Here is a 12,346-nt window from a genome sequence, read left to right on the forward strand (position 1 = left end):
TCAAGTGAACTGTTGGAGTTGTACAGTAAACACACTTACTACTGGGATGCTCTAATGTTACAGTCTCTTAGATTTCAATTTGGTTGAGTTGTTAAGTAACGTGAATTCAAAGTAAATTTAACAACAACAAAAAATCACCATGTAATTACATTTTGGTTAAAAGTGGTGTAAAAAAAGATGAAATTCCTTTACATTGATGACTTTTTGCAAATCCAATTAGTTTTCAACATTTATTCAACATCATCACATAGACTTTTTGTTGCTGAAATGACGTGGAAACAATGTTGATTTAACCAGATTGAACCAAATTCTTTCCTGCACATTTTTGGGGATTAGGTGTCCAAACTCTAAGCCACTCAAGCCAAGTTCAATACCGAAAATATAGAAATATATATTCAACCATTGCTGTAAAGTAATAACTTAAAACAACACCTGTTAAATCAAGCATATATCAAGTATGAAAGTATAAGAGGAGACCGACAGCTATTGTAAATTCCCTATTGCAGGCTTATCATTTCCCAAGTGAAGTACAGTTCAATGTAAAGAGGAGCCACAATAGGCTACAGTGCATCCCATATGGCACCCTATTCAGTGCACTACTTTTGACCAGGGCCCATAGGGTTGTAGTCAAAAGTAGTGAAATAGGAAATAGGGTGCCATTTGGAACACAACCTCCATCTCCATGTTAAAAGCCAACCCACATAAACCTAACACCTGACACACTGTTTCCAGACTAATGGCTTCAGCTGTGTGTGTCTGATTGTTCCTCACTGTGTGTGCCCAGACTGCCCTAGATGATCCTAATACAGCATATAATCCACACCAGCCAAACAGGCTCCTCTGAGCTAACTAACTAACTCTCTCCTGTCTCGTAAACAAAAGCCTGACACTTTATGACCAAGCCGTTGTGTGGATATGGAGTTTCAGCGCAAGGTATTAATACCTTTTATTTTCCAAGAGACAGGGAGGTTTCTGTGAATTGTGGGGTCTTGGAATTGAAAGGGGATATTCGAAAACATCTGGGTATTAGTGCTTCATTTAAAGCTTAGATTGTTTTCATACATTTGATACAAATCGTCTGAGTGGCGTTGAGCGCTAGGTAGTGGCGCTAAGTAGTGGTTAGCATAGCTTCATTTTCTGAGGGGGTCATTGAGTTAAGGTCTTTTGAAAGGTTTTATGTTAAAACCAGTGAATAGATAAGAGACAAGTCAAGAGTCATGGACAAAATGAAACAGTCCCTCCTGAGTATCTTGGGTTGTTGGGTTGTTGATGTCATGTGTCTACCGTGAAATCACAAGAGCTAGACCCTCGGGTTATTTCCTACATTACCATCCTTACAATTTTTATCTTTCATTCTTCCCACACTTCCTTTTTAATCTAAGAAAGAGATTTAGCGTACTCCCTTTTCCTCTTGTTCTTGAACCCCACACAGCAAAAACAAGCCTCAGACATATTGTTGGGGTCCGTTGATCCGTAAACTAGAGGCAACAATAAGGCAACAATAAGTCTGGCTTTTAAGGCTCAAGAGGAAATGAAAAGTCATATTACTTAGGGGGATATTGAATAGGGTACTAGGATACTGCACGGGACCCCCCCCCCCCCCCCCCCCCACACCCCAAACCCCCTTTGAGAGACTGGCTCAAGGGGGGCCCACAAAACAGAGACTGAATGCAGCTAAGACCTGGTTTTAAAAAGGAAATGGATATTCATTCTCAACACGACTGGTTGGCTTAGCCTTAGACTGTTCCACTCAATGAGTTGACTCTGATCTCAAAGCAGTAAGATGAATATTTGGGTAGATTACACCGACTATATCATGAAACAGCATCCTTTTAGAAGAATATGTAGCCTGTAACACAGCAAAACAAAATATACTGCATTCCAAATAGAGATGTTACTGTGTTTTCACAGACAACATATAACTGAAAACATTCCTCATCAGTCTCTCCCATGTCCATCGTTCAAATAAAACAAGTTGACTCATTGGATGGTTTGGGTGAAAACAGACTTTGAGCTAATCAGCTGTTAACAAACACACCCACCAGGGGTGGGCCTGAGGGGCTATCCTGGGCTACTCTTATTGATCCATGAACCAAGCAGTCAATACAGATTAGTTACAGTAATCATAGGAGCACGTGTGGTGGCCCCAGGCGCAGACCAACGGCCAGTAGGACCCCTCACCGTGGCTGTGTAATACTCATGGAATGATATCATTCTCATACTGTCAAAATAATTCCAAATCCTAACAAAACATAACTTTACAAAAAGTATTCCTGCTTGGCTCAGTTAGAGGTAGAGCATGGTGCTTGCAATGCCAGGATTGTGGGTTTGATTCCCACGGGGCACCAGTACAGGAAAAAAAAGTATGAAAATATAAATATATGTTTGCTCTGCATCAGAGCATCTGCTAAATGACTTAAATGTAAATAAAGCTCAAGTGTAAAAAGGTAGTTCCTGGAATAGCCTATGAATAGCCTATGAATAGCCTATGAATAGCCTATGAATAGCCTATGAATAGCCTATGAATAGCCTATGAATAGCCTATGAATAGCCTAGGAATAGCCTATGAATAGCCTATGAATAGCCTATGAATAGCCTAGGAATAGCCTAGGAATAGCCTATGAATAGCCTAGGAATAGCCTAGGAATAGCCTATGAATAGCCTATGAATAGCCTAGGAATAGCCTAGGAATAGCCTATGAATAGCCTAGGAATAGCCTAGGAATAGCCTATGAATAGCCTATGAATAGCCTATGAATAGCCTAGGAATAGCCTATGAATAGCCTATGAATAGCCTAGGAATAGCCTAGGAATAGCCTATGAATAGCCTAGGAATAGCCTATGAATAGCCTATGAATAGCCTAGGAATAGCCTAGGAATAGCCTAGGAATAGCCTAGGAATAGCCTATGAATAGCCTATGAATAGCCTAGGAATAGCCTATGAATAGCCTATGAATAGCCTAGGAATAGCCTAGGAATAGCCTAGGAATAGCCTAGGAATAGCCTAGGAATAGCCTATGAATAGCCTAGGAATAGCCTATGAATAGCCTATGAATAGCCTAGGAATAGCCTATGAATAGCCTAGGAATAGCCTAGGAATAGCCTAGGAATAGCCTATGAATAGCCTAGGAATAGCCTAGGAATAGCCTAGGAATAGCCTAGGAATAGAATAGCCTAGGAATAGCCTAGGAATAGCCTATGAATAGCCTAGGAATAGCCTATGAATAGCCTATGAATAGCCTAGGAATAGCCTAGGAATAGCCTAGGAATAGCCTAGGAATAGCCTAGGAATAGCCTAGGAATAGCCTATGAATAGCCTAGGAATAGCCTATGAATAGCCTAGGAATAGCCTAGGAATAGCCTAGGAATAGCCTAGGAATAGCCTATGAATAGCCTAGGAATAGCCTATGAATAGCCTATGAATAGCCTAGGAATAGCCTATGAATAGCCTATGAATAGCCTATGAATAGCCTAGGAATAGCCTAGGAATAGCCTATGAATAGCCTAGGAATAGCCTATGAATAGCCTAGGAATAGCCTAGGAATAGCCTAGGAATAGCCTAGGAATAGCCTAGGAATAGCCTATGAATAGCCTAGGAATAGCCTAGGAATAGCCTAGGAATAGCCTATGAATAGCCTAGGAATAGCCTAGGAATAGCCTATGAATAGCCTAGGAATAGCCCAGGAATAGCCTATGAATAGCCTAGGAATAGCCTAGGAATAGCCTAGGAATAGCCTAGCAGTAACAATAACATTTTCATTTTCATCTAACAGGGCAACTTTGGAGAAATGGGTGCACTTTGATCCCATTAGGTAAGGCACAAGTGGTTTTAAGTGATATAGCGCTACAAGCCTATCTATGGCCATATCTCCTTACCTTTTACCATTGGTCCAGTTAGCCAGTCAGATCCCAGACTAGTGATATTAGGATCTGGTTCCCCACCATCAGACAGATTAGTCAGGCCTGTTCAAGTCCTTAGGGATTCCCAGGCTCCAGACACAACAATAAGGTCCCAGCCTCCAGACACAACAATAAGCCCCTTTATTAAACGATGGACACTGGAGACAGCGGGGGAGCAATGCTTGAGCACCTAATATAATCACAGACGCACACATGTGTGGAGGCTCACGCACGCACAGTCGCATACACACTTACACACGCCCACGCATTATGCACACAGACACAGACACACACAGGTCTCATAGACTCCCCTACACCTGTTTCAATAGAGACTGAAAGAGGAGACTTTTTAATCTGATAACATCACTTATCCCCCCCCTACACAATTTGCTCTACATTCATTCTAGATCAAGAAAACAAGTCTAAAAACCCAAACATTTCATAATCTAAACTTTATCCCAAAGTTCCTCAAATGACAATCTAAAATAAGCTATATTTATAAGGAGATAGGTGTCACGGATTGCATGCTATAACTCCAAGGGCAGTCATGCTGGCCATCTTGAAAGAGAAGGCAGTGAGTGGAAGTTCTGCCCTGCCATTTGGCTAACAAAGACAAAGGCCTTGAAGTGTGACGCCTTTCAGACAGAGCACATAGAAGAAGACCTGGCAATCTCACAACTCACAGGCAAATGTCCCAAATGGCCCCCTGTTCACGATGTAGTGCACTACCTAGCAAAAAGCCCATAGGCCCCTGGTCAAAAGTAGTGCACTACATAGGAAATAGGGTGCCATTTGGGATGCTGACACACACGGTGTCCCCACTTTGTCTGCAGCTGTGGATCAGGGTACAAACAACGTGGCTGAAGGGGTGTCACGTCCATATTTATACATCAAAGCGGTTCCAGACTAACAAAAATAGGGTGACTTCACCCATGTCACATTCACGTCGTAACAAATACGGACGTTCAAGATAAAAGCAAACCCAAGTGTGCCCAAATGAGATCAGAGGGGTGGATGAGCCTGGTGTGTGTGAGGGAGGAAGTGTGTATTGGCAGTAGGGTCTGAGAGAGTCACACTATGTGCGAGCTGAGAGACAAAACGCCTGTTAGTGTGTGTGTGTTTATCTCTCTGTCTCTCTCTCTCTTTCTCTGTGTGTGTGTGTTTGTCTTTGTGCCTGCGTGTGTGTTACTCTCCATCTCTGTGTGTGTGTGTGTTTGTTTTTGTGCCTGCGTGTGTGTTACTCTCTATCTCTCTGTGTGTGTGTTTGTCTTTGTGCCTGCGTGTGTGTTACTCTCTCTCTTTCTCTGTGTGTGTGTTTGTCTTTGTGCCTGTGTGTGTGTTACTCTCTATCTCTGTGTGTGTGTGTGTGTGTGTGTGTGTGTGTGTGTGTGTGTGTGTGTGTAGGCAGGCCGAGGCGGACAGACAGACAGACAGACAGACGGACAGGCAGACAAATAGACTGACAGACACAGCTGTAGAGTCTCACCACTGGAGCAGTCGGGGCCCCCCCAGCCGGGCTCACACTGGCAGGTGCTGGGGGCTACACAACGGCCATGAACACACTTCTCGGCACAGTGGGCTGGAGAGAGTGATGAGGAGGAGCAGGGAAATAGAAGGGAGGGATGAGGAGAGAGAGGGAAAAACAAGAGGAAAGAAAGGTCAGATTTTAGTGGCTTTTAGAACACATTGCTACTCCCAGGAAAACCATGTGGATTTACATCAAAGGAATACAGATTCCTGAACCGATAACAACAATATCATAAGAAGGGTTTGATTGAGCCTGTCTGGAGCATGAGATGGGCGTGGTTTTCACTTCTGGGACTACGCAATTTGGTTCCATTAAACAGGGCAAACTCAATCAAGCGCAGCTAAAGTATTTGAAAGAAAACTATTACAATTAAACCCATGTTCCGAATAGACAATCAGAATTCCAGTGAGAATGGGATCCAATTCATTAGGGACAGAGACTTCAGGCTGGACATGATTGGTCCACAACATTCAAAAAAACATGTACACAAACATAACGTCAGACCGACGGGTGATGTCATTGAAACAGTGGGGGTTAAAGGTTCCATGGGTGATGTCATAGAAACAGTGTGGGTTAAAGGTTCCATGGGTGATGTCACTGAAACAGTGGGGGTCAAAGGTTCCATGGGTCATTGAAACAGTGTGTGTTTGTAAAAGGTTTCAGGACTGAGGTCATGAGTGACGAGCGGTCAAAAACAATGACGCCATCAAACATTTTTTTACATTCACACACTACAGCAATTGATGAATTGCCTAAATAGTGCTAACAATGAATTAACTGATTTTGTGTATGAATTTGAGTTCTTATTTCCCCAACATAAAATATTTTCAAATACATTTGAGTAAGTTAGCTGATGCTCTTATCCAAAGCAACTTAGAGTAGTGAGTGGATGCATTTTCATATTTTCTTTTCATACTACTCCCTCTTGGGAATTGCACCCACAACCCTGGTGATAGAAGTGCCATGCTCTACCAACTAAACTACCAAGGACCACATCATCTGAGAGGCAAGTGATGGTAGCACAGATTGGGGCCACATTAATTCAGATGGCGGGCCAAAATGGCTCCCCGGGGGCACATTCTTCAGACCACTGGACTAGATAAAAGATTCCCATATTTAAAAATGAAACTCGATTGTACTCAATCTTATTAAAATCTCAAAATAACATTGCATGATATTAACTTAACTCATAAATGTATTCTAACAAAGCTGATGTTGTTACATCTTAACATCTGTATCCATCTGTCTTCATTTACATTTACGTCCTCATTTATTACGTACCATGTATTTCAGTTGATATTTGACACTAAATGGCTTCCACCCGGGGAGACTGTAAGTCTATTGATGGAGGAGGAAACTGGGGAGATCAGAGGGCAGCATGTGATTGTGGTTTACTGTATCCACCACACAACAGTACCTCTATAGAGCCTGGACTAAAGTTCCCTTTGAGCCCCGAGCGGTCACATTATCACATCCACTCTGTCGAGTCAAAAGCTGATTCACCAACGATAAAGGGAAGTGACTATCAGTCCAACTTTTAGCCTCATAGCTTATCATTGCTTAACATCACTTTGATTTAATCCTTTTGACTCAATCCAACTGCTTAATAACCACACTTACCGGGCACAAAATCAAAGAAGTCCTAATAAATCCGACAATAACTCCTCCTCCAGTAGTGTCAGTTGTACAACTGCTCACAATGTGATGGCAAGCGTTTTCTCTACACAGACAGAGGGTTTGTTGTGAGGCGGTTGTTGAAATGGAGGTTTGTTTTTATGGCTTTCTCCTGTTGCTGGGTCAGTTGTTGTTTTTGTCTCGACCTCTGGGGCCCCTCTGTATGTCTGCTACGCACCTGTTGTTCCTGACTCCTGAGACACAAGCTCTGCTCCTGGGTGGCGATTGGTCGGTTGCCCGCCACATGCGGACACAACAGTCATCAGTGTTTCCTCTATGTTGTTTTTCCCCAAGGTGGGTTGCAAAACCATCGGAAATGTGTATTTTGGGGGCTGGCAGACAAAACTTTCAGTTCCAACCATTTGTAGTCCATGTTTATTTGATAGAGAGTCCCTACAGCGCCCCCACCAGCACAACAGGGGTCTCCAATACTCACCCCCTCCACACCCGGTTCCAGTGGGATTCATCTCACAGTTCCCAGGGAGTACGATGGGACGGCTGCACGCTGCCAGGGTTTCCTGCTGCAGCTGGATTTATACCTGGCGACCGTTCACCCGGGCTCCCTCGGGCCCTGAGAGGGAGTCTGCCCTCGTCTCGGGCCTATCGGGGAAAGCTCTGGAGTGGGCCAACGCTGTGTGGGGAGAAGGAGATGCGGCGCTAGACCACTTCGAGGATGAACTTTCGGACCCTGGCCACCGGTGCTGGATGGAACGACAGGGCCCTGATCGACCACTATTGCTGCTGCTTGCGCGAGGACATCCATCGGGAGTTCGCCTGCAGGGACTCCACCCTCACATTTGACCAGCTGGTGGACCTGTCCATTCGGCTGGATAACCTGCTGGCTACCCGCGGACGTCCAGATCGAGATCTGTCAGTTCCATCCCCCAGCACCACCGCTCCGATACCCATGGAGCTGGGAGGTGCTGTGCTCAGGGAGACCGGAGGAGGTTACTTCACGTGCACCATCTGTGGCCGCAGAGGTCACACTGCCGGTCGGTGTCGGGTTGGTTCCTCTGGGGTCAAGGCAGCAGGCAGGGCACTCTGGCGTCACCCCAGGTGAGCCGGCACCATTCTCAGAATCTCTGCATCAGGGGTACATTCGGTCCTCCACTTCACCCGCTTCCTCAAGTAAATTTTTTGTGAAGAAGAAGGAGGGAGGTCTGCGCCTATGTATTGACTATTGAAACCTAAACCAGATCACTGTGAAGTACAGTTATCCGCTACCTCTCATAGCCACAGCGATGCACAGTCAATGCACTCAGCTTCTTCACGAAACTAGATCTCAGGAACGCTTACAACCTGGTGCGTATCCGGGAGGGAAATGAGTGGAAGACAGCGTTCAGTACCACCTCAGGCATTATGAGTACCTCGTCATGCCGTACGGGTTGATGAATGCTCCATCAGTCTTCCAAGTCTTCGTGGACAAAATTTTCAGGGACCAGTATGGGCAGGGTGTAGTGGTGTATATCGATGACATTCTGATATACTCCGCTGCATGCGCCGAGCATGTGTCCTTGGTGCGCAAGGTGCTTGGTCGACTGTTGGAGCATAACCTGTATGTCAAGGCTAAGAAATGCCTGTTCTTCCATCAGTCCGTCTCCTTCCTAGGATACCGCATTTCCACCTCAGGGGTGGAGATGACCTCCTCTGGTCATCCAGGGATCGGTCGGACAGTACGCTGTTTGAGTGGGATGCACTGGTGGTCCACCTTGGCTAAGGACACAAGGGTTTATGTTTCCTCCTGCTCGGTGTGCGCCCAGTGTAAGGCTCCTAGGCACCTGCCCAGAGGTAAGCTACACCCCTTAGACGTTCCAGAACGGCCTGAGGATATAGTGTCTGATCGAGGTCCCCAGTTCACTTCGAGTGTCTGGGGGTCTCGATCAGCCTTAACTCGGCGTTTGACCCAGAGAGTAATGGGCAGGTGGAGAAAGTGAACCAGGATGTGGGTAGGTTTCTGCGGTCTTATTGCCAGAACTGGCCGGGGGAGTGGGAGGCATTCGTGCCCTGGGCCGAGATGGCTCAGAACTCGCTCCGCCATTCCTCCACTAAACGCTCCCCCTTGCAGTGCCTACTGGGGTACCAGCTGGTTCTGGCGCCTTGGCATCAGAGTCAGACCGAGGCTCCTGCGGTGGACGACTGGTTCAGGCGCACGGAGGAGACATGGGACGCCGCCCATGTTCACCTCCAGCGGGCCGTGCTGCGCCAGCAAACCAGCGCAGACCATCCATGCAGTGACATCGGGGGACTGGGTCTGGCTCTCGACCCGAAACCGGCCCCTCCACCTGCCCTGCCGGAAGCTGGGGCTGCGGTTTGTGGGGCCATTTAAAGTCCTGAGGAGACTGAGCGAGGTTAGTTACCGGTTACAGCTTCCCCCCGATTACCGTATTAACACCTTGTTTCATTTCATCCTCAGGCCGGTGGTGGCTGGCCGCTCCAGGAGTCTGAGGTGCGGGAGGTTCCTCCGCCCCCTTTGAACATCGAGGTGGCTCCGGCGTACTCCGTTCGCTCCATACTGGATTCGAGGCGTCGGGAGAGGGGCCTTCAGTACCTCGTGGACTGGGAGGGGTATGGTCTGGAGGAGAGGTGCTGGGTCCCGGTGGAGGACGTATTGGACCCTTCAATGCTGCGGAAATTCCACCGTCTCCGGCCGGATCGCCCTGCACCTCGCCCTCCGGGTCGTCCCCGAAGCCGGTGTCGGCATGCTGCTGGAGCTGCGCATCAAGGGGAGGTACTGTCATGACTTCCGCCGAGGTCGGTCCCTCTCTTTGTTCGGGCGGCGTTCGGAGGTCGACTTCATCAGTCTTCTAGCCATCGCCGATCCGCCTTTCATTTTCCATTTGTTTTGTCTTGTTTTCCCGCACACCTGGTTTGCATTCCCTCTTTACTCGTCTTGCATATAACCCTCTGTTTCCCCCCATGTCTGTGTGTGGAATTGTTATATGCAAATGTATGTGTACTCCAGGCTGGTTTGCGCCGGGTTATTGTAACCCGTGTGTGTTTAGTTTTCTTAGTACCATGTTTGGTTCGCCTCAATAAAGGGTTCTGTTTGCAATCCCATTTCTGCTCTTCTGGGCCAGACTTCCCTACAGCTAGTTACGCACTCCTTTACATACGTTCACTGTTGTGGATAGGGAGGAGTGATACTTTCAATGTTGTGGATAGGGAAGAGGGATACGTTCAAATGTTGTGGATAGGGAGGAGTTATAACTTCAATGGCAGCAGATAGAGTGGACGTATACGTTAAGTTGTTGTGGATGAGGAGGTATACATTTAATGGTAGCAGATAGGGAGGAGGGGTATGTTCAATGGTAGCAGATAGGGAGGAGAGATATGTTCAATGGTAGCAGATAGAGAGGAGGGTTATATTCAATGGTAGCAGATAGAGAGGAGGGATCATTTCAATGGTAGCAGATAGAGAGGAGGGTTATATTCAATGGTAGCAGATAGAGAGGAGGGTTATATTCAATGGTAGCAGATAGAGAGGAGGGTTATATTCAATGGTAGCAGATAGGAATAGAGTGATATGTTCAATGGCAGCAGATAGGGTGGAGGGATACGTACGGACACACATCTCCCTGCTCTCGTAGAATCCGGGGCAACACTGAGACTTGCGGCGGTACATAGTCTTCTCTCCTCTGCGGTAGGCCGTCCGATAGCTCACCCTTAAGACACACAGACACTTAAGGGTCAGTATGGGGAATATAGTTTATCGTCTCCACTATGTTTCCTAAGGTAGAAATGTGAATAGACATCTACTAATGGTGCACAAGTTGGCTAAATACAAACATACTATTTCTTTATGGAGCTTACAGTACTTATTAACAAAATAAATTGTTATGGAAATCATTGCTGTTGACTTGGTTTAACCTATTATCATTCTCAGTGACACATACATCCATCACCCCGACACACACACGCACACACACGCGCATGCATGTGTACACACACACGCATGCATGCACGCACATGCACACACTCTCCATCCCTCCATTGACCACTCCGTCCTCACCTGTGCCGCGTGCACTTGAACCAGTTGAGGATGTCGGAGCAGCTGGTGTAATAAATCTGATCAAAGGGGTGGGCGTACGACTCCTGGACGGTGACTGAGTAGCTAAAAGAGTGGAATAGAGGAAGAGCAAGAAAAAAGAGGGAGGGGGGGTCCGTTAGAAAGGAAGAGAGAATGGGGGGGGAGTTACAAACACACACGAGCGGTCACCACGGACCCTATTTAGCCAACATGTCTTGCGTGTGGTCCCATAACTTATGGTCCCGCTACCACTAGGCTAAGCACTAGGCTAAACACTAAGTGGTTTAATAACGGCACCATTAGGCTGCTTGTGTGTATCTGACCGGGATTAAGTATCAAACATCTTTCACCGACTCAGCGGTGGGTATAGCGGGTGAAATTAGCGAAACAGCCCCTGTGCTGTGTGTGGCCTCGTATTTTGTCACGACTCTTCCAGTGTACAGATTTATAACAGGATTTTACAAATAGGATTATAGAATGTTTCGCATAGAAGAAAACTGTTGGCTGTGACAATGGCTCCCTTATGACATGCATGTGAGCAATTGTGACCGCAGGCCTTTTTGGAAGACACGCAATGTAGGAATGGAAGAGTCGTATGAAATGAGAGTTGGCTGCCCGAAACCTTAAGGATGTTTCCTTTTAGTGCCTGTTAAGAACATGAAATTGTTTAGTTCTGTTCCATCGTTAAAGTTCACAAATTTGAGAAACATCAACTTAAAGTGCACTATTTCAAGAAAGTGCAACTTGACAAAGCCACACCTCTTTTCAGATAGGCCTTTAACCAGAGTAAAGCGTTGGAATGACCTATGTAGAAAAATAACTACCACGTGCAGTTACGCAGGGGTGGGCAACTCCAGTCCTCGGGGGCCTGATTGGTGTCACACTTTTTCTCCATCCCTAGTAAACACAGCTGATTAATTCAATTGTAATACTAAACCTGAGTTAAAGAGTACTTAACACTTTAGCGTTCACTTTTCCTTTATTTCTTGGAAAACTTACTATATTATGTGACTGTCTGAACATACATTCCTAGTGCCCAATAATTGCATAAGTTAGCCACTTACAGTTCCCCTGATATGAGGCCTTAAAAAAGAAGGTCTTGAATTTAGGGGTATAAAGTCCATAAGACAGCACCAAAATGACACAAGATTCCCAGCCACGTGTTGGTTTTAAGGAACGCTTGGGTTACTTACTTCTCAGAGGAAATAAAAAGATGGT

General features: G+C 46.0%; 1 protein-coding gene across 2 annotated transcripts in view; it reads right to left on the reverse strand.

The window, feature by feature from the left end:
* The window catches only part of megf10 (multiple EGF-like-domains 10), a 100,505-nt gene that overhangs the window by 56,977 nt on the left and 31,182 nt on the right, over positions 1 to 12,346 (reverse strand). For both annotated transcript variants that reach the window (XM_020457954.2, XM_020457955.2), the window contains exons 3-5: positions 11,111 to 11,212; positions 10,663 to 10,763; positions 5,386 to 5,478 (exon numbers count right to left, since the gene is read on the reverse strand). In XM_020457954.2, coding sequence (XP_020313543.1) covers positions 5,386 to 5,478; positions 10,663 to 10,763; positions 11,111 to 11,212 — 296 coding nt within the window. The remainder of the gene's footprint in view (positions 1 to 5,385; positions 5,479 to 10,662; positions 10,764 to 11,110; positions 11,213 to 12,346) is intronic.

The sequence above is a fragment of the Oncorhynchus kisutch genome, linkage group LG23 (assembly GCF_002021735.2).
Source record: "Oncorhynchus kisutch isolate 150728-3 linkage group LG23, Okis_V2, whole genome shotgun sequence".
Taxonomy (NCBI): domain Eukaryota; kingdom Metazoa; phylum Chordata; class Actinopteri; order Salmoniformes; family Salmonidae; genus Oncorhynchus; species Oncorhynchus kisutch.